Genomic DNA, 25,076 nt, shown 5'->3' with positions numbered 1-25,076 from the left:
CCAGAAGTAACGCGCTCCATTACTTCCGGGTTGCCGCGGAGCACAACTCAAACGCGCTCAACCTGAAGCGCATTCAACCCGAGGTATGCCTGTACCTTTAAACCAGGATCAATGCTAATGGAGCAATCAGCCAGCAACCAAGCTAGGCTGATTTAGGATACATGCCTGATGCCTATGCCAAAGCCTACTTACATCTGAAATCAATAAAAGTTGTGGCCATTTCAATCCCAGATTGTTGTGCTGTCATTATTGCTACCTTCACGCCCCTGAAATCTGAGCCCAGCCCACAGAGCAACAGGGAACTTTGGTTCAATACACGTCAATGAGGAAATAAAACATGTCCTTTCTGTGCATTTTCAAAATAGCCCGATATAAAGGACAAGCTCCATTATGTGCTTAAAACAAACAAACCAAGAATTAGAAAGGTTGTTCTGAAACTGCATTCCAATGTAATCATTGGGGTGGGTGGGGTGATCATACATAATGCATTCTCCATCAGATTTTTGTTTGTCTTAATCAAGAAACATTAATACCTTGCATTCTTCCTGCATATTCTCAGTATTCTTTCTTGCTTTTAAAAGATTTCCTGATTGTGAGGATTTTAAGCATGTACAGGCAAACGCCCTTCTGCCTCTCACACTAAAAATGTGAAAAGTTAGGTTCTTCCTGCATATCTTTCCTCCTAGTCAAGGCAGGCAAAAGTCTGGATATTTATTTCAAAAGAAGGGTTTCGTTTCATAACTCTGTCATATTTTAAAGTATATGTATTTTTATTTCAGGTATAACTAATTATTAGATGACTGAGGCAGAAGGAGTAGAACTTTTGCAGAGCAATGAAGGTGGAGAGGATGAAACTCATTCCTGCAGGCATATAGCATAACTGCTGGGCCTTCCTTGCTAGCTTGCAAGTGGCAAAAGGGGTCATAGCTGTACAGGACAGGACACCGTTGCCAAATGCCTAAAGATTGGCAGCCCTTGAAAGAAGAGATTAGCAGTCCAACTAGAAAGATGGCCAGGGAAACAGTCACCTCAGGGTGTCTGTATTGGCTCAGTTCGAGACTTAAGTCCATTTCCACGAGAATTTTTCAGTTGAAATTCTGAAGAAACCTCATGAGGCTGGGAAAAGTTGCAACCCAATGTAAGGTGGTCCAACTATTGCCTCTGAGTCTGCTTTAAGCTTTTAAGCATCTGGCTGTTAACCAGAAGGTTGGTGGTTCGAGCCCACACAGGGGCAGCTGTGGATTCTTGCATTACGGGAAGTTGGAGTTCCTTCCAATTCTGCAATTCTATGAAACAAGCCAAAGGGTTTCCCAAAACCCTGAACACATTTAATTTATCATCCAATTTGTTTAGGCATTTTGTATTATGAAAGGTTATAAGTTACTCTCATCCAAGACACTTTCCAAGCCCATGTGAATTCCCATACTATATCTTTCATCTCAGCCATTGTAATTCATGGCATATAGATCTCTGCCGTCTAAGCACCTCGTGACCAGTCTCTGAACATCTCTGCAATCTGTTTCCCTGCGTTCAGTGAGTAAGTCCTTGCAAGAGCGTAAATGAGAGGGTTGGGGATTTAGTTCCTATGTTAAGGTGGGGAACAATTCTCACTGCTGGGAACTGCCCAGGTCTAACACTGTAACCAAAATCCCAAACGGAGCGAAGTGTGTGTAGCATTTAAATAATTTAATCTAGGTAACAGAGTCTTTGTGGGTGGCGCTGTGGGTTAAACCACAGAGCCTAGGGCTTGCCGATCGGAAGGTTGGCGGTTCGAATCCCCGTGACGGGGTGAGCTCCCGTTGTTCGGTCCCTGCTCCTGCCAACCTAGCATTTCAAAAGCACGTCAAAGTGCAAGTAGATAAATAGGTACCGCTCCAGCGGGAAGGTAAACAGCGTTTCCGTGCGCTGCTCTGGTTCGCCAGAAGCAGCTTAGTCATGCTGGCCACATGACCCGGAAGCTGTATGCCGGCTCCCTCGGCCAATAAATCGAGATGAGCGCCACAACCCCAGTCGGCCACGACTGGACCTAATGGTCAGGGGTCCCTTTACCTTACTAACAGAGTCTTCACATAAGATCTTCAAGGAACCAATGGATATGAGATCAGAACTTTTCCAGGTTTCTCTCTCTCGTTTTTTAGAAGATGCAGCAAAATGTCAGTAGTAGTATATTGGCTCTGCTTCCTCTCTTTCTCAGCTGCCCCTAACAGTACCCATTCCATTCACGCTGCAGCAGAGGAAGGGAGTTGGGCAACTCCACTGCCTCCACTCAAAGCCTTTTGACTCCTCCCTGAAGTGTTTCCATCTCAGCCAGTCCTTATAAGAACTTTGTGACTTTAAGAACACATCCCAAAGTTGACTTCTCCTATTCCATTGCCATCCCTTTTTCATTGTATCCGCATAAAACCCAATTGACGTTTGTTCTAATTCAGCCATAAACAGGAGGTTTTCCTGGGGAAGCAGCAGAATGCTTTTGAAGCCAAGATGCTAGGAAATAGACAAAGGGGTAGCGGAATTTTCTTCTCTGACAACAGTAGAGTAGTTGATGGAAGTGAGTTCTGGCAAGGGTACCCAGACTTGATTGATTTGGGACCAAGGCAAAATAGTTTGAAACACCTTAGGCTTCGTGGAGAATCTACCACTAATACCTGGCATGGTCCCTTGCCCAGCATCAAAGGTGATCAGGTCTACTTGGGAGAGAGAGGTTAAAATTTCTTCTTTCTAGCATGTTTTGCAACAGATTATCGCTGTGCCAAAAAAAATTGTCGCACATTATGGGCTATTATAGCAGGTTATCTATGACTTAGGGGTCAGCCATACTTTTGCCCCATGCTTTCTAGACACAGGTCCACACTTTAAAGCGCAGTTCTGATTTCCCATGGGTTAGAATTTGCTCCAGTTTAGTGGTAAAGAGCAGGTTTTTGTGGGGAAAGCTCCAGCCGCCCCCCCCCCCCCGAAAAAAAGCACTCGGACACAGTGCTTTAAAGCGCAGGCCTGTGCTTAGAAATGTGGCACGAAAGGAAGTCCGGAGGGAGCCCTTGCCTATGCAGAACGTAGGGCCAGCTAGAGCATTTATTATATGAAGTGGCGTGAATTTCTTTCCATTGTGCTAAGACTCAATTATTTTAAACTACTTTCTTTCAGACAAACCATACATGTTGGCTGCTCCTCATCAAGCTCACTATCGCTTTCATCATTTTGTCATGTTCAGTTTTTTTTTCTTTTCTTTTCCGTAAAATTGCTTTGGAGAGAAAATGAACAGCTCTCTGAAGAAAACCAACACAAAATAACACCATCCCCTCTGATAGTGCTCGCTGTAGATCACTGTTGTCAAAGAAACTGTCTTTCAAGTTAAATCAACACTTCCGACTGCTGAGTTCATCAGTTGTGCATTCTTGCAGGCTTCTTATACAATCTTTCCTCAGCAGGCAAATATATATTGGCTTGGCACTGAGATCTCCATTTTCCTTACTAAGAACTCTTTAGAATACATATATATACATAGGCGTACTCTGGTCCATGAGGTCATGAAGAGTCGGACACGACTAAACAAAACTAATATATAGAGTCACGGCAGAAGAGAGCTTTTGCCCTCCTCCATCCTTTTAAAAATGTTTTATTTTTCCATTTCCACACCCCCCTCCAGGGCTAGTAGAGTTTTATTCCGTGGCTTGAGGGCATGTTGGGTGACTGGAAAGGCGATGGATCATGTTCATGGCTCTGCTCAGGTCAGATCTCTGATGGTTGTGGGGCCAGGACTGCAGAGGTTGCCGCAGCAATGGGGAGGGAGAATCTGGCCCCGGTTCTCCCTCTCTGCCCTCCCAAAGGGAGAGCCAGTTTTTACTTTGGCTCCCAGGATACCCTCCATGGGGCCATAGGACTGCAGGGCTAGTCACTTGGTTCACAACAGCACAATGTGGCAATACCTTCTCTGCCATAATTTGAAAGATGGTGAGCACGAGACCTTCACCTCCTTGTCATTTTGTCTCCATTTCATTCAAGCCAAATAATGCCAAAGCTCCATGCAATGGGGTCCTTAACTCCTCGGATTGTGTTTGCTGCATTCTCATGTTGTTGTTGTTTAGTCGTGTCCGCCTCTTGGTGACCCCCTGGACCAGAGCACGCCAGGCACTCCTCTCTTCCACTGCCTCTTGCAGTTTGGTCAAGTTAGTAGCTTCGAGAACACTGTCCAACCATCTCGTCCTCCGTCGTCCCCTTCTCCTTGTGCCCTCCATCTTTCCCAACATCAGGGTCTTTTCCAGGGAGTCTTCTCATGAGGTGGCCAGAGTCTTGGAGCCTCAGCTTCACGATCTGTCCTCCAGTGAGCACTCAGGGCTGATTTCCTTCAGAATGGATACGTTTGATCTTCTTGCAGTCCATGGGACTCTCAAGAGTCTCCTCCAACACCATAATTCAAAAGCATCAATTCTTCGGCGATCAGCCTTCTTTATGGTCCAGCTCTCACTTCCATACATCACTACTGGTGCACTACTGGTGCATACATCAGTTAAATACTTATGTATACAGTTTGTGTTGTAATGCGGTTCAATGACAAACACATAATGCACACATTATGCATATGACTTTGGTACACTTGATATTTGAAGAACTGAGCCATCAAACATATAGATATTTGAGATTCAATATAGCTGGTATTTAACATATGTTCCATTAAATGTAGCCTTCAAAAGTACGACTTGAATGAAGCTTTCAACTAGCTTCTATTCCCATTACCTGCCTTTGATGAAGCGATATTTGTGACGAACAAGTGGCTGAGAGTCTTCACCCCTCCAGCATGAGCAGTTGTCTTATGTTTCTGGCAGAGATATCCTTTTGAGCGCTGTCTCCATGGGTACGTCTTATAACAATCACTGCTAAAGAGGTGCACAAATTCAGTACTTGCCAGTGTCTTTAGTTGTTTTGGCAACCCTATCCTGTCAGATAAAAGCAGCTGCCCTGGGAACTTGTTTGAAAAAGCAAGGTAAATATGTCTGCAAAAATAAATAACTTACCGGTGATTCTTCCCCTTACTCGCAAGTTCCAGCACTCTGGGCATTTAAACATTTGTAGAGATCAGTTTCATCCCCTCCATCTTCATTGCACTGCAAAAATTCTACTCCTTTTGCCTCAGGCAAGCCTCTTCTATCTTTTCTTTTTTTGATACCTGAAATATATTAAAAAGCAACATGATTCTGTATGCGTGTGTGTGTCCATTATGTTTTCTACATGTGAGAACTAGTCTTAAAAACTAAGATAGAAGGATTTGAGGCTATATTAATGGCTTGTATCCTAATGAGCAGAAGTGTCAGCATGGGGAGTTTTCCATTCATTGTGATACCTGGTTATGATACCCCCACCCCTGCTTTACTTTAAAAAGAGCCTCCCTGGAGGGTTGGGAGATGGGGAGGGGAGGAGCAGCAGCTGGAGCAAGAGGAGATTGCCCAAATCAGGCAGTGGCACATCTTCAAGAAGCAGCTGGTGGGGGGATGCAGGAGGTTGAAGGTCTCCTTGCACAAGTCTCCTACACCTTCGCTATTTAGGATCTAAGCCAAGACGTACATTGGAAACACATGTCACTAGTGATGCTGAGTGGCCAGAAATCCAGACTTGTCTTCCTAAGGTTTTTCAAACCAACTCCATCCACCTGAAAGACTCTGCAGAGTTTATCTCTGGACATAGAAGTGTTCACAAGATGGCACCCAGCTGCTATACCACATGCAGTACAGAGATCTTATTTTCTGGGGCAGTTTAACATATATCAGTAATAAGTAACTTCATTCATACCTGCCTTTTAGAATAGCTTTCCCAAGCAGGAGGGCAGCTACTCCTTTTCTGGAACAATAGCAAGCCTCGTGGTGGAGCAGGCCCTCTCTCTCAGTTGTCCTTTTCACTCACGTCAGGACTGCTATATGAAAATAAAACCCTGCAGGTGCTATTCCACATGGGAAACCGTTTTGGAATAATCCAGCCACGTCGTATAGATAGAATTGCTTGTGACAGCATTGTGGCCTTCAAGTTGTTGTTGAATTCTCAATCCCATCAGCCCCAACCATGTTCAAGGATGGTGGGAGTTTTCCAGTTGTGCTCTCTGGCATATGTATTTAGGGATCAAGGCAGTACCAGAAGCAGACATTGCTGTGCACCTGCCAAAGCTGGGTGTCCACTGTCCACCCTTAGTGCCTCCAGGGCCAGGTGATTTCTCTCCTTCTTGGGATGCGTGCCCCATCTAAGTGTGGGGCACAGAGTGTGGGGACAGAGCAGCATTCTCACCGCATCTTGCACTGCACGTCACAGCAGTTGTAGAGATTGGACCCAGAATGGGCAGAAGGGATGTCGGTGAGCATAGGTGCCGGTTCCCTGGATGCCCGAGCCCCCACAAAATTCCCCATCAAGGGGCCAGGCATCCACAAATTTGGGCAGCAGGGCCAGGCATGCTGCATGGCATTCATGGCCCCGGGCACCCACAATCGCGGGGCCAAGATGGCCCTCCTGTTGGTGAGGAGGAGATAGGCTTACTCGCAGGGCGCGCCATCTTACCCTAGGGCCTTCCCAGACCTGGAACCCGCACTGACAGATGCCAACGCAATTAAACTTGGGCCTAAGTTTCAATCACCCTGCTCCATCAAAACTAGAAAATCTCCCTAATATGTTTGCCTTCCACATACATGAAGATGTTAACATGGTGAGTCCTTATGGGCTTTTTTATCTGTCCCGCTTAGTGGTTCTCTAAGCAGCTGCACCGATTTCAACCACACCAGCATAATAATTAGAAGCTGACTGTTTCTGGCACAAATGAGAAGCAGCAGCTTTGCACAAGGAAATTCCCATGTGGATTTGGTACCGCTCAGTCCGCTTCCAGGCAAGTACTGCGTTGCAAGCTGAACTTGTGAAATGGGCCTTAGAAGTTGCTGTTCTGGAAGGAAGGGCATTTCCTATCTGAATTAAGCAGCTGAAGGCAGAATCATACTCTAGCCTCACCCTTATTCCCTTAGAAGTGCAGCATTCAGAAAGCCATGGGACTCTTAATGGTTCTGGCCTGGGCTGAAGCACACTGAATATGGATTTGGTTGGGTAAGTAGAGTAGAGGTCTAAGAGTGCGGAGTCCCCAAGGAAAAACGTTGGCGATAAAATTATCTTGAAGCTTGAACATTTCTGAAGGGTCCATTTTGTATTCATCAAAAATATTCATATTCACATACTAACTGTAGTTTTCACAGAAAATTCCCCACCAGCTCTAGGGGTGTTCTGCTTGCAGTGGGCTCTGTACTGGGGCCTAAAAAAGCTTGAGAGCTCTTTTGAAAAGTTCCTCACAATGCTAGTGTTCATTATAAGAGTTCTTTGAATGCTGTGAATGAAAAGAAAAAGTTTACAGGAGTAATGCAGTGCTCACATAGACAATTAGGCAAGCATTTTAGCATGCAAGCAAGCCACAGGTGCCATAATAGACAGTAAGTGAAAGCGCTTGTTTGAAAACTCAGGAAATAGCCTTGGATATTTACTGGCATAACTAGTGCATGGTGATTTTCAGATTTGCTTTTGCTTTTGAAATCTTGAGGACGGGGTTTATAAAACCAAAACATCTACCACTGTAAATAAAACATGTTGTGACTAATACGTCAAGCAGGTATATCTAATCCATGCAATGTAACGTCATTTGCTTCAAAAGTTGAAATGCTTTCTGTTAACACTTTTTCTGCATATCATCAATTTGCTTTTGAACCATATTCCTCCTATTGTCGCTGTAAGCTTACTTGTTGTTTTTTCTTTCCTTTTCTTCATGCTGTCGTTTAGAGCCCTACAGAGAGACAAGTATGGGAGTAAAGCTAAACATTGCATATCAAATGTAATTTTTTTTAGTTCACTTTTTAATGCATCATATATCAATGATGTAGATATTTAAAACAGTTCATCTCTCACAATGCAGAAATCAAGAATAATAAGCCATATTCTATAAATATTGATAGAAATTAGATGCTTCTGTTGTGTCTATTTTTTCATTTTGTCTTTCATCCAGTGTGTTTAAGTTTTGTGTAGTTGTGTGTGAGAATGAAATTTCTTTTACGTTAAAAACACTTTTTGTCTGCAAAGTCATACTGTTTTTCTCATGTTGCTGTGGCATCTTTAATGAGAGCTGAACATTTTCAATGCAAAGCAATTGAAAATTGATTTATTTTCCTTTAAAAAGCAATATTGCAGCTAATAATTCTTTCTTCTTAGCAGAAGAAAGAAGGAACAATGTCTTAATGCAGAGCTGTGACCACTCTCGAGATTTTGCACCCACCTCTTGTTTTGCCCCTCAGATACTGTCGGTGATGGATAGAGATTTATACTGTGAAAATAAATGGCTCCATTCTTCATCTGTGATGGTTGTTCTATTTTTACCCATGAGTTGTTCTTTTCTCCCTGTCTGAAACACAGATTTGATGTGCATCTGGTAAATACCTAAGTATCAAAATAAAAATGACCTTTTGGAGAAATTTCAATTCAGAGAAATGCCAAACTGCAATCCTAAGCACACATCCTGGCAGTTCTGCCTCACAGATGCAGACTGAATTCAGTATTTTCAGAAGGTACACTAACAGTGTATAAAAAGGTTTTTCTTGCTGATATGAATGGCCAATAAATTGTCAACAAATTGCTTTTCTAATCCGGCAATGTTGGTTCAGCCTTGTCTGCTGTCCCTGGCAGAAGCAGCTGAACTAACAGGAAGAGCAATGTGGAAGCATTAATCCTGTCTCATGTTTTGTGTGTGTCAAAAGGATTACAATATTAATTAAGGAAGCCCAGGTGGATCGCCAGCATCTGATGTCTGACTTATTGTCTCCCCTAGAGCATCTCACCCATATGGCTCCCGTGCAATTGCTCTTTCGACACTTCCGACCCGACTGTCTCTTAAGTTGCGCAGGCTGCCTCAGTCTAATGCCTTGAACAAGACCAATTGAAGTTTACAAAGCAGGGGGCTAGGTTTTTTTTTTTAGCTTCAAATAACTCTTCCTCGTGCTTAATGTTAACAGAGGAAAAGAAGGCAGGGAGGACCTTGCATGTGCAGAGTTTTAGGGTGTGGTGTAAGTCCTGATTGCAGGATGTTACATCCTTAAGGAGGAAGCTTTTGTAGGCTATTTACCGTATTTTTCGCTCTATAAGACACACCAGACCATAAAACACACCTCGTTTTTGGAGGAGGAAAACAAGAGAAAAAATATTCTGAATCTCAGACACCAGAACAACAAGAGGGATCTGCGCAGCAGATGAATTTTAACAGGGAGAAATGTAAAGTATTGCACTTGGGCAAAAAAAAAGAGAGGCACAAATACAAGATGGGTGACACCTGGCTTGAGAGCAGTACATGTGAAAAGGATCTAGGAGTCTTGGTTGACCACAAACTTGACATGAGCCAACAGTGTGACGCGGCAGCTAAAAAAGCCAATGCAATTCTGGGCTGCATCAATAGGAGTATAGCATCTAGATCAAGGGAAGTAATAGTGCCACTGTCTTCTGCTCTGGTCAGACCTCACCTGGAGTACTGTGTCCAGTTCTGGGCACCACAGTTCAAGAAGGACACTGACAAACTGGAACGTGTCCAGAGGAGGGCAACCAAAATGGTCAAAGGCCTGGAAACGATGCCTTATGAGGAACGGCTAAGGGAGCTGGGCATGTTTAGCCTGGAGAAGAGGAGGTTAAGGGGTGATATGATAGCCATGTTCAAATATATAAAAGGATGTCACATAGAGGAGGGAGAAAGGTGGTTTTCTGCTGCTCCAGGGAAGCGGACACGGAGCAATGGATCCAAACGACAAGAAAGAAGATTCCACCTAAACATTAGGAAGAACTTCCTGACAGGAAGAGCTGTTCGACAGTGGAATTTGCTGCCAAGGAGTGTGGTGGAGTCTCCTTCTTTGGAGGTCTTTAAGCAGAGGCTTGACAGCCATATGTCAGGAGTGCTCTGATGGTGTTTCCTGCTTGGCAAGGGGGTTGGACTCAATGGCCCTTGTGGTCTCTTCCAACTCTATGATTCTATGAAAGCAGTGATCCCTCTTGCTGTTCTGGCTTCTGGTATAGCTGGGCAGCAGGCATTCACTCCATAAGATGCACACACATTTCCCTTACTTTTTAGGAGGTAAAAAGTGAGTCTTATAGAGCAAAAAATACGGTAGCTTACTTTGTGCTCAGTTGAAAAGTCCCAGGTTGCAGCAGAACATGCTGGAGCAAGGAAGCAACAGCCCATCTCCCTTTGAAAAAATATGAACTATACCCATCTCTCCCAAGCACTAATTGGAACCCATAGGTAAGACAAAAGAGAAGGGGGAATGGTAGCCTCTTTATTGCCAAAGCTGGGTGGAAGAAATTCCTTCTTTCCCCTGGGGCCTCTTGCCACATTGGCAGCCATTTGCTGCAGCATGAAATTGTAAGCAGAAAGCTGCCATTGGCATGTTCCTTAAGAGCATTTTCCACACATGAGGCTTAAAGCAGTTATTGCAACCCAGTCCGGTTTGTAAAACACTTTGAAGGCTCATTCGCCCTGCTCTCCTCCAGTTGTTCTTTTGCCTTAACGCCCACCTGAACAGCAATGCTTAAAGGCAGATTGACAAAGGAAAATGCTCTGATTCCCTGAGCTCCTACAACTTCGCACCAGGAGGACAGTTTGAGACAGCTCCCTGGTTGTCTGTAGAAGAACTTCCCTCAAACTATTTCAGTACTCAGAGGGAAATCAGGCCCAGTTTTTCATTACAGTCCAAGTATGAAAAAATGTATAATTGTACCAATACATGATATGTATTAGAAATTTGTACAACTAACCTTACCAAGAAAGGTTTCTTATTCTTCGGCAGTGGGTATGTCTAAGTTATTGCATGTAGATTCTGATGAAGCCTTGCAACATCTTTATTATACAGACCTACCAGTAGTGAGACAAGCACCCAAAAGAATACATTAAATGCAAAACCCAACAGAAGTCAGCATTAAATCTTCCAAAACAAGATATTAAACCATCACAGTTTTATTGTGTTGCTTCAAGAAGTTGCAGCAAAAATAAAATGACACATTCACAAATGCAGCTATTAAACACAATTCTATACATAGCAGTCGCAGCCAGTCTAAAGTGACTAACGGGGCTGGTCCTGTCCTGTTTGTTACGACATAAGACTTGCTGAATCCATGTGACTTTATCTCAGGTAAGTAATTATAGGATTGTAGCCTTAAGATGTATGCATAGGAAGTCTTTTAGGGTCAGGCCCTTTCAAGGCAGCTTTCAATATATCATTCACAACTGATTATGAAGTTTGGCTATGCAAGCTCATTAATTCCAGGCCATTTTAAGAATTAATATTATAAAGTGCATGCTGAATCTTTTTTAAAAAAAAACCAGCACCTTGCATAACAAATGTTCAGTTTCTTTCCATTTATTTATATGCCACTTTTCCATAGTGGATTATGCCCAGAGCAGTTTATAATAAACGTAAAAATGCAGCACCACAAAACTGAAAAAGAATTCATTACAAAATATATCAAATTCAACAAGCTGTTTTCAGTATTACAATGAAATGATAGTTGCAGTTAATATCTATCGAACAGAAACGTCAAGATTAGAATTAACAGGGAGTGGGATAGCAAGGTCTACTAATGCCAGCCTTGTTGCATTACAAGAGGCCCCAAGAGGCCGGTTTTTGCAATCTTGAGATGTCAGGGACTTGTTCATCTGCATGCAGCAGAATCCCAGGCACAGTTATTTAAAAAGAAAAATAAAGAAATCTCACTGAGTTTGATGGGACCTGCTTTCTTCTACCTGCACCAAGGATCAGTGGCGTAGCGTGGGTTGTCAGCACCCGGGGCAAGGCAAGTAATTTGCGCCCCCTAACCCGTGGATTTGCGCCTCCTAACCTGTGGATTTGCGCCCCCTAACCCTAACCCCCAGATGTTGCGCCCGGTGCGGCCGGGCCCCCCTGCACCCCCCACGCTACGCCACTGCCAAGGATTGCAACCACACAGCTCCATCCTGGGCCTGTTTGCTTGGAAATAGCTCCCACTTTCTAACTGGCTACAGTCCTAGACACACTTGCAAAAATGACTCATTGAAAACAGTGGGGCTTACTTCTGAATAAACAGGCAACTGTGTGACACATCATTATGATGATGATTGCTATGTATCTGATTTGTGGCAATAGTTGCTGCTGGGAAGGATTTTAAAAAACAATAGCAATACTACTTTTTAGGGCCAAAGTAGCTGAAATGCCAAGAGATTCATGACCAGATCTCTCACAGGTATTGTATTTTAAGCCTGGGGAGGTGGCCAAGGGAGCAGGCTTCTTTAAGCCTTACTCTGGGCTGTGTTCTCAAATTCATTCCCCTCCCCTTGATTTATTGCCCTCCAGGGAAAACTACCGTATTTTTTGCTCTATAAGACTCACTTTTTCCCTCCTGAAAAGGGGAGATGTGTGTGCGTCTTATGGAGCGAATGCAGGCTGCACAGCTATCCCAGAAGCCAGAACAGAAGGGATTCCTGCTTTCACTGCGCAGTGATCCCTCTTGCTGTTCTGGCTTCTGGGATTCAGAATATTTTTTTCTTGTTTTCCTCCTCCAAAAACTAGGTGTGTCTTGTGGTCTGGTGCATCTTATAGAGCGATGAATACGGTATATAGGTCAACTAGCAGCTCTGTGAGTGGTTTAACACAGGAAATGTGTGTGGAAGAAATGGTTTAAAATCACTCCCCAAGACTGATCCTCCCATCTGCATGTGGCTGCTTTGGGGAGAAAGGGTTGGGTATAATTTCAGGAAATAAATTAAAAGCAGTAAGAGATCTTATCAGGTTCCTTGGTGCCTTGTCAACCTTCACTCTTAAAGCAATACAATAAACTTGTGATGCAGTTGTATATCCTAATTCTTCTTTGATTTAACTCAAACAGCAATAACAAGCAATTAGATAGCAGTCATCTTGCAACACATTAGTTCTGCCACAGCTTGCAGATATTTTTCAGGGGTATAAAAGTTTCCATTCAAAATAATTTATTATATGCAGAAACAAACAAACTAGAGACAAAGTTAAATTGGTAATGGATAGAAACCTAGGAAGCTGGAATACCAAGTCAGGTCATTGGTCTGTCTGCAATACAACCTACACTGACTGACAGCAGCTCTGCAGAATTTCAGACTGGGGTTTGTCCCAGCTGTATCTGGAGGGGCTGAGAGCTTCACCGGGAAAGCAGATGCTCCAGCACTGAGCTGCGACCATTCCCCACCTGGGCAACCCAGTTAACCCCAGTAGCATGAGAAACTGAATTTTATCCTGGTGATTTGTATTTTATGTTTACACCCTCCCTCCAAAAAGCACTTTCTCAGGCTCTACATTTCCGTACTAAATCAATCATTTTCTCAAAAGTAATTTTGCGTCAAGCAAGGCGATGCCACACCTGACTTAATCCAAACTGTTTTCCTTGCCCCCAGACCCAACAATTTATGTATTCCTTTTTCCTTTCCTTTTCCTCTTTCTTTCTCTCTCTCCCTCTCTCTCTTTTTTGCACGGTTATTGTATGATGTAGCGAAATAGTATAGCATTGCTCCTTAGGTGGCTAGACATTTAGAGCAAGACCCCCATGCATATATACCTTTTGGTACAAGTCAACCTTTCTTGTGTGATATTTTTCAGAGGGGCTTCTGAACAATGCCAGGGATACAAGTGTCATGGATACTCTACCACTGAATGGTAACCACGGCAATAGCTACAGCATTGCCAGCAGCGAGTACCTGAGCAACTGTGTGCAAATAATTGACCGTAGCTATAACCACAGTGAGACTGCCTTAGAGAAGAAGATCCTGAAAGAACTCACTTCCAATTATATACCTTCCTACCTGAACAACCATGAGTGCTCTAACGAACAGAACAGGAATCTGGTGAACAAATTCGTCAACAACCTAGGCAGCGGGAGTGAGGACGATGCCATCGTTCTCGACGACGCCACCTCCTTCAACCAAGAAGAGGCCCTGGGCTTGGAACTCATCCACGAGGAATCGGACGCGCCACTGCTACCCCCGAGGGTTTACTCTGCAGAGAACCACCAGCCTCACCATTACAGCCGGCGACGGATTCCGCAAGACAACAGCGAGAGTTTTTTCCCTTTGCTAACCAATGAGCACACAGAAGATCTCCAGTCCCCCAAAAGGGACTCTCTTTATACTAGTATGCCTGCTCTGGCCGGCATGCCCGCCGCGGAAAGCGTCACCACCAGCACTCAGACCGACCCCCCGCCAGCCAAAAGTGGTGATGCTGACGACGTGTACTACAAGAGCATGCCAAACCTGGGCTCCAGAAACCATGTCCAGCAGCTACACACTTATTACCAGTTGGGGCGAGGCAGCAGTGATGGATTTATAGTCCCACCAAACAAGGATGGGACCCCATCAGAAGAAACCTCCAAAGGACCGGCGCACTTGGTCACTAGTCTATAGAACATTAAGCAGACATTTTAACAAAACAGATGCCCCCCCTCCTGCCCCCGTCCCACACCTGGATTACTGTTTGGAGTTAAATCAAAGCGGTGGTAATATTGTGTGTCCTCCTACTTCATGCTGTTCTAAAGAACAAACAATTCTCATACCTTTTTAATGGAATTTGTAGGCCCACCCAGGAAGAATGCTAACTGCTGTGATTCTCGCACCCCTGCCCCCCCCAGCCCGGCCCCTGTTGCCCCACCCAAGAAAGACTTCAGTATGCTAATTAAAGGGATGCACCAGAAAATGGTCCACTGTGTGGCCTTCTCAAATTATACTGTGTTTGTTTAAGCATCTTTGGGTGCTCTCTTTATCTATCACCAAGGACCTGATTTACAAAAGGCCATTTGAAACAACTCTCAACGATGCATCTAGATTGGAGTGCTGCACAAAACAGAAGCAAAAATAGCAAAACTGTTTATTCTGAATCTGTATCACATAATAGTTTTTTGGTCTCTCACCACTTGATTTAACCGCAGCTCACTTAGCTGTGGAGCAAACAAAACCTAATGAAATAGAAAGGGAGTCTGTAATTGTATGCTACACGGCATATTTTTATGTTTTGCTGTATTAACTGATGATAATTCTAATGGCAGAGAAAAAAAAATGGAACAATTCCTATGTAATGTACAGATACTAGCATTGCACATATAGTCTGCTTTTTGTTCCGCCAGAACTTGCGTCCCTGTTAATGTAGTGGAAAAAACAAAACAAAACTTTTTTCTGTTGTGCTGGTCTTGCAAGTTTGTCTACCAGTAGGAGCAAGATTTTTCATATATCCTTTTTTGGCCATTTTTCCATTAAAAAGAATTCACTGGGTAAAATAAAGTAATTCACTTTATAAAGATCTTTTTATCTCTCAGTTCAGTCACACCCACACTTCAGTAGTCTGAGATATATGAATATATATATAAAAATATTATATATATTTTTCCGACACGCTTTATTTCATTATTCAGTCTATAAATTTGCCAACAAGACCTTTTTCAAATTGGAAAACTGGACGAACCTTTATGTTTACAGTGCACAATCGATTGAGATGCTGCATTTGTGGCAACAGACCTTCAGAGGGTATCTTCCTAGGAGTCTGGATATTATTAGAGAAATAATGGGGCTTCTGCAGGCGACCACAATGCCTCTGCGGGAGTCAAAGTCTAGGCCCCAAACTAGGAACTTGTACTGCAGTGGTGAAAAGCAAAAAAAAGACTGATTCATAGCAAATATTTAAAAAAAGAAAATATAAAACCCTATTTTTAAGTGGTTTTAAATAAAAACCCTCCCTAACAGGAAATGTATTTATTTGACAAGATTTAAAGTAATGTAGGCCTTCCCAGGGGGTAAATTAGCAGCACAGATTCTACTTTTTTTTATTTATGATGCATTTTGTATGGTCGCCAAGGTGAATGACCTCATTACTAATATTTGTTGTAATAGTGAAATTTGTTTGCCAACCAATAAACAACTGATTACGATTTAGAAGGCACTGTATATATGTCCTGTACAATCAGTCTCTCCTAATTTATCTCCCTCTTTCCATCTTCAGCAAAAGGAGTTCAGCTCTTTTGGAGCTGAAGGTAGCTATGCAAATAAAAGGATTATTCAGCACAGAATTATGCAGAGAGGATCTGGGGGGAAATTAAGCCAAAATACTAGAACGATGAGGCAGGCGTGCGAAGTATCTTGTTTTATACTGGAGGCTTCTGTTATTGTTTGCTTTTGCAGTAGCATTTCAAATGAGGAGGACTTCAGACTATATTTTTCACCATACTTTTTTATACATGGTCCATCCTGTATGTAGCTTTTGATGATCTCCATAACGATGTGGGCCAAACTAGACGCGGCATTAATTTCATAAATGCAATTAACATGCATTTAATTACCTATATGTATGTAAACAGCATCCAAGGGCGATTCTAAGCAACCTCAGGAGTGTGTATTGTGGGAGAAATTAACTGAGTGGGTTCACATTACCTTGAATTTATTTTCCCACAGCAGTTTCTTAGCTGTTCACATGAGCCTGGCTTTATTTCGTTTCTGTTGGTGTTCACACCAGGGAATGTGGACTGGGGGGGGGGGGGGGAGTGTCTTTATCCTGGGCAAAAGTGTTGGCACCTTGGCTAGAGACCACTTGGGGTGAAGCTGGTTTGAGAAACGGCACATCAAACAGTAGTAGCTTGTAACAAAGAACACACATGCAGAACCGTCCTGTGAACATGGGTTAAAAGCCCAGCAACAGAAACTCAGTGAGTTTACAGTGGGAACACAGCCTGCCTGTTTATGCCAGGAGCCCAAGAAAAAATTCTCCTCTCTGAAACAGCTGTTTGCATTTCCAGGGGAGCTCCCAGTGGCTCCCGTCAAAATGCAGGCAGACAGACACATCAGAGAGGAAATTTCTGTCAGGATGGTGAGACGAGAAAAATAGAGTTAAACTCCCCCTTCCCCACCCATGGTTGCTGAGGCTCCCCCTTGGCTGTTCTATGTACAGCAAAAAGTGCACATTGATTGCATTCATGACACTTCTAGCTTGATCCTGTTTTGTGTCCAAGACTAAAGGAAAGCCCTGCGAAGCCTCTCCAAGATCCTTTGTGTTTTTATGTTTTAGTGCTTGGCATTTGTTAATTGTGTTATCTGGAAAGGAGGCATTAGTCTCAATTGCTTGAGCGCCGGGAAAAGGCCCTCTACATTTCAGGAGGAGATGAAATAGCAGTGCTGAGTTGTATCCTCTGGAGAGATGCTGACGGAACCCCTCTGGCATTCCACGCCCCAACCTAAGTGCTCTTTTGTTGATACTTGCTTGCAGGATTTTGCAAAATAAATAAAAAAAATCCACCCAGTTGTACTTGAAGTTTATTTCTTGAGAGAGAGGAATTAAATCGCTGTTCCAGTGGGTTAAGTAGGAGAACGTCTAGAATAAATCAGCAAACTGAAACAAGACCGAGTGGTTTAGGAGATGATTTCTGGTTAATATAAAAGGCCACCTTTTGTGACAACAGTGTGTGCAAATGCTTCTAGGAATGTCTCAGAATTCAGTGAACAATTAAAGTGAACTCTCATGAGAACAGAAAAGACGCTCATGTTTTTCCATATCCATTTCTTTAGCCCTGTGCAGATGATGGCCATCATGGCAGGAAGAGGAGTGGGGCTGCGCTTGTGGGCCCCATCTCCCAACCTCGCGTGGTACAAAGAAACCCACCAGAACCTGGAGAGTTGGGGGGCATAGCCACCTGCACCTCCTACTCTCTAGCCCCTGCCTCCTTGGTTGTCGTCATTTGCACAGGGCTATTATTTTACTGCTGTTTTGTTATCTCAGTGTGTCAAGAGAGGAGGGGCCCAAACTACAGGGAGATGTCCCTGCATGTTGCCTCCTTGGGTGTCCAAGAGGCCTTTCTCCAGGTTTCCTGGCAAACAGGAGCCCTTCATGCGTTCCCTTTGCTCTAGCATGGAAAGTCCCTACGCACACACAACTGCTGTACACTTTTTGGGACCTGTTTTAGGCATTTAGCAGAAGGTGTGTAAGTCAGGGCTGGAGCCTCCCCACCTGGCCGGATTAAGACCTTTAGAGGTCCTAAGCACTTAAAAGATTTTCGTGCCTAGGGGAACACTAATATAATCTAATTCAATAATACCTAATTCAAAATATAAACAATAATAAAACTGTAAAATTTTATTTTTCGAAATGCAACAAAACCTACGGTAAGAGGGGAAATGATGTTTATTTTTGTATACTTCCACATTATTTACATTTGGGGAAAATCTCCCACTTTTTCTAATTGCAAAGCCTTTGATCAGATCATTCAAACTATTCTTACATAACACATCTGCTTCTACACTGAGCAGAGATAAGGCATCCAGCCTGACTTGATGCACAGGTGTTCTGTTAGGATTTTTAATATACTTCAACTGAGAAAATGAATGCTCAGCTGAGCAATTTGTGACCATTAAAGATGCGGCAATGGAGAATTCCCCCACCCCCTCCCTTGATGCCCTAAGCACATGCGCTTTTTTTTTGCTTAACAGTTAATCCAGCCCCGTACCCACACACCACACGTTCAGGGGGAGTGCATGAAAAGGCTATGATCCACTGACTGCTACTGTGTTCCTGTAACAAGAAGGTTCTGCCTACATAGTTACCGTATTTTTCGCTCTATAAGACGCACCAGACCACAAGACGCACCTAGTTTTTGGAGGAGGAAAACAAGAAAAAAAGTATTCTGAATCTCAGAAGCCAGAACAGCAAGAGGGACTGCTGCGCAGTGAAAGCAGCAATCCCTCTTGCTGTTCTGGCTTCTGGGATAGCTGCGCAGCCTGCATTCGCTCCATAAGACGCACACACATTTCCCCTTACTTTTTAGGAGGGGAAAAGTGAGTCTTATAGAGCAAAAAATACGGTATTTCAGATAAGGAAGCTCCAGTTGCCAACTTCAAATGTGGCTTAGTGCAGAGTGGCAGAGAGGGACGCTGCTTCTTTCAGAGCCTCAAGATACTTCTGCATATTATGCCAAACCAGGCTTCCTCAACCTCAGCCCTCCAGATGTTTTTGGCCTACAACTCCCATGATCCCTAGCTAGCAGGACCAGTAGTCAGGGATGATGGGAATTGTAGTCTCAAAACATCTGGAGCGCCGAGGTTGAGGAAGCCTGTGCTAAACCCTAGGACTCCTAGCAGGATCCAAGCCCCCTTGATTCTTCAGTGGTGTCTGTTTATTATCTCCCAAGCCATAAAGACAAACAGCCTTTGCTTGAGGACTAAAATCTTGATATTTTAAATTCTGTTTTAAAATGGTTGTTTTAAACTGCTGTGAAATTCTTTGCAGATTCATAAAATAGACACCCACTCACCCACAACACACCCACACTGCTTTATGATACTTGCTAGCCAGATGTTTGAAGCATGAATTAAGGACACAGAACTCGCTGGAAACTTGGCTATCTGATAGTAAGTTCTTGGTGCAACAAAATGCACTACACTGCAGGGTTTGTCGGAAGCCACTGCCTCCCTGCAACTGTCCCTTCCAACTTGCAATTTTTATTTTACTATTCATTTTCTTCCATTTATATCCTGCCTACCTTCCTTCATGGCACGGGTTAAACCACAGAGCCTAGGACTTGCCGATCAGAAGGTCGGCGGTTCGAATCCCCACAACAGGGTGAGCTCCCGTTGCTCGGTCCCTGCTCCTGCCAACCTAGCAGTTCGAAAGCACGTCAAAGTGCAAGTAGATAAATAGGTACCACTCCGGCGGGAAGGTAAACAGCATTTCCGTGTGCTGCTCTGGTTCGCCAGAAGCAGCTTAGTCATGCTGGCCACATGACCCGGAAGCTGCACCCCGGCTCCCTCGGCCAATAAAGCGAGATGAGCACTGCAACCCCAGAGTCGGCCATGACTGGACCTAATGGTGAGGGGTCCCTTTACCTTTACCTTCCTTCATGGAGCACAAGGGGCATTGCATGTGGTTGCTGGGCACTGACCAGACCTAGACATGCTTAGCTTGAGAATGTTGGTGGTCTCACCATGGAAGAATTTAAAAAACTCCATCCCCAGAGCCAGTTTACAAGTAATTTACATACCCAGACAATAAGATGGTTCTATCTATGCTCCTTTTATGATTAGAACCAAGTTTGCATGTACAGTGGTGCCTCGCAAGACAAAAAGAATCCGTTCCGCGAGTCTCTTCGTCTAGCGGTTTTTTCGTCTTGCGAAGCAAGCCCATTAGCGGATTAGCGCTATTAGCGGTTTAGCGGCTATTAGCGGCTATTAAAGGCTTAAGGGATTAGCGGATTAGCTGCTAAAAGGCTATTAGCAGCTTAGTGCCTTAGAAAAAGGGGGTGGGGAGCGAAAAAACACCCCCAGGAATCGCAAGACATTTTCGTCTTGCGAAGCAAGCCCTTAGCAAATTCGTTTTGCGAAGCACCTCCAAAACGGAAAACCCTTTCGTCTAGCGGGTTTTCCATCTTGCGAGGCATTCGTCTTGCGGGGCACCACTGTACCTCTCAGCCAAAACATGGCCTAGTGGGAATATGGGTGCGGGTTCCCAGAAGGAACACCATATTTCCATCTGCTGCTGTGAGCTAGCCATGGTTTGGCTTATGTGTCTTTCAGACCTAGGGTTGTGGTTTGTCCCTCATCAAAGTGCAAGCCGCAACCAAGGTTTATTCTTTGGGAAAGGCTAGGCTAGACTCCTACCATTGCCAATGCCCTGAAATCATTAGCAAAGGGCTGAAAGTGCACAGTCATTAGCCTCTGGAAAGAAACAGGATGAGACCTAGAGGCAGGACAGAGTCGCATGGTGACCAAGACCCACCTGAATGCCTACCCACTGACTAACATGTGCTACAACATGCTGGCTCGTCTGCTCAGTTCAGCCAGTGCTCTCAGGATGGTGTTGTGAGTGCAAATCCAGCACAGCTAAGCAGCAGCCCTCTAGCTCTTTGGCCTTTTCTGCTTTAGATTATGTGCCTTGCACAAACACTCTGTATGGTTAGAAGGAGTGCTAAGGTGCATTTTTTTAAACCAAGCTTCCGGGAATTCCGATTCATTGTTTACCCTTCTTTTAATAATGTTATATTATGTGTGCTTTTAAAAACTTGGGTTTGTTTTGGTTCTGTTTATTTATTACACTGATTTTCCCCGGCCCCCATTTAGTTATCCACCCTTGGACCTACTGGTGATGAGTGGGCAATAAATACATTTAAATAACCAAAAAGGTCCCAGACTGCCTGTAGGCCTAGCTACCGAGAATATTGTGCAGCTGAACATGAAGTTGGTACTTAGGGGAAGGGGACAGGAAGCAGAATGATATATATGGATATAGAAATATATATACCGTCCATCTGGCTGGGTATCCCCAGCCACTCTGGGCAACTCCCAACAGAATATTAAAAGCACAATAAAACATAAAACATTAAAAACGTCCCAAAACAGGGCTGCCTTCAGATGTCTTCTAAGAGTCAGATACTTGTTTATTTCCTTGACATCTGATGGGAGGGCGTTCCACAGGGCAGGCGCCACTACTGAGAAGGCCCTCTGCCTGGTTCCCTGTAACCTCACTTCTCACAGTGAGGGAACTGTCAAAAGACCCTCAGAGCTGGACCTCAGTGTCCAGCTGAACGGTGGGGGTGGAGACGCTCCTTCAGGTATACTGGACCGAGGCCGTTTAGGGCTTTAAAGGTCAGCACCAACACTTTGAATTGTGCTGGGAAACATCCTGGGAACCAAAGCACAGCTTTGGGGTGGGGATGGAGGCCATTTCAAAGACAAGTTGTGTGTGTGTGTGTGTGTGTGTGTGTGTGAGAGAGAGAGAGAGAGAGAGAGAGAGAAGACTTAGACAGTAGTTTCAGAATATTTTCTGTCAAGATCTGGGGGTGCAGGGGGGACACTTAAGGGACGTTTCAATTTTCTCTACATTTCCAGTTTTCAAATAGATTTTTTTTTGTCTTGTAAGACCTGGCAGCCTACCGGTTTAAAACGTTTGTCCTGAATCACCCACTTTCCCAAGAGTAGTTGCTCTAGAGAAATCAGTTTTGCTGAATTCAGAAATGTTGAAATTATTGCATTTATCTGCAATTGACCCCCCTTTTTATTACATTATTTTGTCCTGCAAGAAGAGCACTGACCATTTTGGTTTTGTTTAAATCAAATTGCTATGTGTTGCCACCTTCTGCTTTGCCTGCAATGTGACTGCAGATACCTACAGGACAAAGAGCAGCTATGGGAGGATTTTCATTGAGGAGGCCACCCTGGAACTTCACACAGACGCTAAACAAACACACTCTTTCAGAATCACAGTTATCTGTCCAATCTAATCCTTTGTGAAAACATATTATTGTAAATATATATTTAAAAAGAAACACGATCAGTTCACAATCAGTGTTCTTCAGAAGCCAGTGAATGACAAGTTATTGCAGTTTGAGTGGATATCACGTACAGTCAGCATAGAGATTTAAAAAATCTGCTTAAATTGCTGGTGTAGAGAGAGAAAGAAGCACATTCAGGAATAAATTCTTTGTTTGGGAAAATGGAGAAAATTGACTCACTGTACGTTCTTGCTCCCTGGAAAGGAAAGAGGGCACACCAATTTCCTGAAGGACATCCATCAAGGCAGGAGGCTAGGCTTACTAATGGTTGACTCGTCCCAGGGAGGGCCTCCCACAGTTCCCAAGATCAGACTAGGGAGAAAAGAGAAGCCCATCATGCAGATGAGAGCACCAGACAGAGAACAACATGCCAAAAGGGTGAGGTCCAGCTCCGAGGGCCTTCTGGCGGTTCCCTCACTGCCAGAAGTGAGGTTACAGGGAATCAGGCAGAGGGCCTTCTCGGTAGTGGCACCTGCCTATACAGTGGTACCTCAGGTTAAGTACTTAATTCGTTCCAGAGGTCTGTTCTTAACCTGAAACTGTTCTTAACCTGAATCACCACTTCAGCTAATGGGGCCTCCCGCTGCACGATTTCTGTTCTCATCCTGAAGCAAAGTTCTTAACCTGAAGCACTATTTCTGGGTTAGCGGAGTCTGTAACCTGAAGTGTATGTAACCCGAGGTACCACTCTACAGATCTACCTTCAGATGTCTTATAAAGGTTGTGTAGTTACTTATCTCCTTGACTCGGGGGTCGGATTAACTCCATACCTTCCAACATTTCTCTGATGAAAATAGGGACGTTCTAAGGAAAAGCGGGACAATCCTGGATCAAATCAGAAACCAGGACGGCTTCTGTAAATCCGGGACTGTGCCTGGAAAATAGGGGAACTCGGAGGGTCTCTTAGCCATGCTAGCTGGGGTTGGTGGGAACTGAGGGGTGGGCTATGTTCTGCGCACCTGCCTGGTTGCCCTCTCGGACTTACAGGTCCAAGAGGCAGGTGCAGAATAACCGTGCTGCTTCTCAAGGACCTCCCACATGCCTGGCGCAGAAGAGAAGCCCTGTGGGGAGGAGATGGATGCTACTGAGCCATCTCTCCTTGAGGATTGGAAGATCAGCTGCTGCTGGAGGAACTAGGCTGCCGCCTGTGGCTTTTTATTTCTCCAGAGCCCCTATCATGGTCCCTACGCCCAAGTCACTTGCGTGGCACTCCTCATAGGGCTTCTTCTGTGGGGAGAGTGGATGTGATCATTGAACTGAGGGGCACCCCCTCTCCCCACAGGAGCCGGCATGCAGAGCTTTTCACATCCCTTGAGACACCCGTGTTGGCAGAGTAGCTAAATTGCAGCTACGAAGCCAAATCATGCGCAGTACTGCCTCTTTTCTTGAAATCAAAACAATGTCCAAATTCTTGTCAAAGTAAAGTGGTGCCTCGGTTTTCAAACATCTCGGAAGTCGAACGTTTCGGTTTTCGAAAACAGAAAACCAGGTAGTAACTGCTTCAGTTTTGGAACGCTTTTTGGAAGTCGAACGTGCCACACGGCTTCCGCATTGAGTTTTCCATAAGTAAATGCTTCCAGAAGTAAATGTTTCGGGTTTTGAACTTTTCGGAAGTCAAATGGACTTCCAGAATGGATTGTGTTCGAAAACCAAGGTACCACTGTATTCTAAAGCTTTTACTAGCAGAACATATAGCTAAAGAAGAATATATGCAAAGTATTTACATTCACATCCAAGCATGGGCTGAGTTTTTCCTGGTAGAAGATTACAGCTTCTTCTCTCAACATTCAAGCAAACTGTGCTTTCCCTTCTTTCAGTACAGTGGTACCTCGGGTTAAGTACTTAATTCGTTCTGGAGGTCCGTTCTTAACCTGAAACTGTTCTTAACCTGAAGCACCACTACAGCTAATGGGGCCTCCTGCTGCCACCGCCAAGCAATTTCTGTTCTCATCCTGAAGCAAAGTTCTTAACCTGAAGCACTATTTCTGGGTTAGTGGAGTCTGTAACCTGAAGCGTCTGTAACCCGAGGTACCACTGTACTTGCCCTCAGCCTTATTTATGCACATAACCCAGCCAAGCCATGCAGGTCCTTCTGAGAGGTTTCCACTTTCTCCTTCCGGCTGATTTCTCCTTAATGCTTCTTTGGGAGAACATCAACTTCTGTACATCTTTTCTGTCACATATATTCACACAGAAATATTAGCACGCCTCTCCTCTATTGCATTTGGTGAGAGAGAGAGAATTATCCAGTGCTGCTGCTGCTTCAGTGGTTTTTTTTTTTTTTATAATAATATTTATTAGAAATTTAACAGTTACAAAAAGAAAAAGAAGAAAAAAAACAGTAAAGAATTTAACAAACAATACATCAAAGATAAAAAAACAAAAAAATACACATCAAAACAACAAGAAAAACAAAAAACATTTAAAAAAACACATCCAATTTCCATTTCTTTGCCTTTCATTTACTTGTTTCATCGACCTCCTCACACCTCCCTTTTTTGTATTCTAGTTCAATTTAGCTATTTCAGCAAATCCTTTCCATCTTTCACAATTTTTTTTGTTGTTGTTGTTCTATAATTTGTCTAACACAATCTAACTTTGAATTTTCCACTTTGGCCCATTAACAATCAGTTTTTACTTAATTCTTTATAACATTTCTGCTAAAACCATGTAACATCATTCCAGCATTCTTGCTTCTCCTTCAGTGTTCATGGAGACAGCGCCATCGCTGTCAAGTTTCTCACACC

The 25,076-nt window shown here is 43.9% G+C and overlaps 1 protein-coding gene and 1 long non-coding RNA gene across 13 annotated transcripts in view; one reads left to right on the top strand and one right to left on the bottom strand.

The window, feature by feature from the left end:
• The window catches only part of ADGRL3 (adhesion G protein-coupled receptor L3), a 524,012-nt gene that overhangs the window by 482,442 nt on the left and 16,494 nt on the right, over positions 1-25,076 (top strand). For 3 of the 12 annotated variants that reach the window (XM_083419417.1, XM_083419416.1, XM_083419415.1), the window contains one exon: positions 13,638-17,308. The exons of 6 other annotated variants lie outside the window; for them this stretch is intronic. In XM_083419417.1, coding sequence (XP_083275543.1) covers positions 13,638-14,437 — 800 coding nt within the window. In that variant the 3' untranslated portion in view covers positions 14,438-17,308. Of the gene's footprint in view, positions 1-7,788; positions 7,841-13,637; positions 17,309-25,076 lie in introns of those variants that run through there. 3 more of the 12 variants (XM_083419408.1, XM_083419422.1, XM_083419407.1) reach the window with 2 other exon arrangements.
• Positions 7,054-13,646, bottom strand: LOC310667989. The gene is made up of 3 exons (XR_014506516.1): positions 13,597-13,646; positions 10,800-10,891; positions 7,054-7,792 (listed from the first exon to the last, which is right to left on the bottom strand). It is a non-coding gene; the product is annotated as an uncharacterized lncRNA (long non-coding RNA).

The sequence above is a fragment of the Podarcis tiliguerta genome (assembly GCF_965153285.1).
Source record: "Podarcis tiliguerta genome assembly, chromosome: 17".
NCBI lineage: Eukaryota > Metazoa > Chordata > Lepidosauria > Squamata > Lacertidae > Podarcis > Podarcis tiliguerta.
Note: the sequence above shows the minus strand (reverse complement) of the source record. Positions and strands in the feature narration are given on the sequence as shown.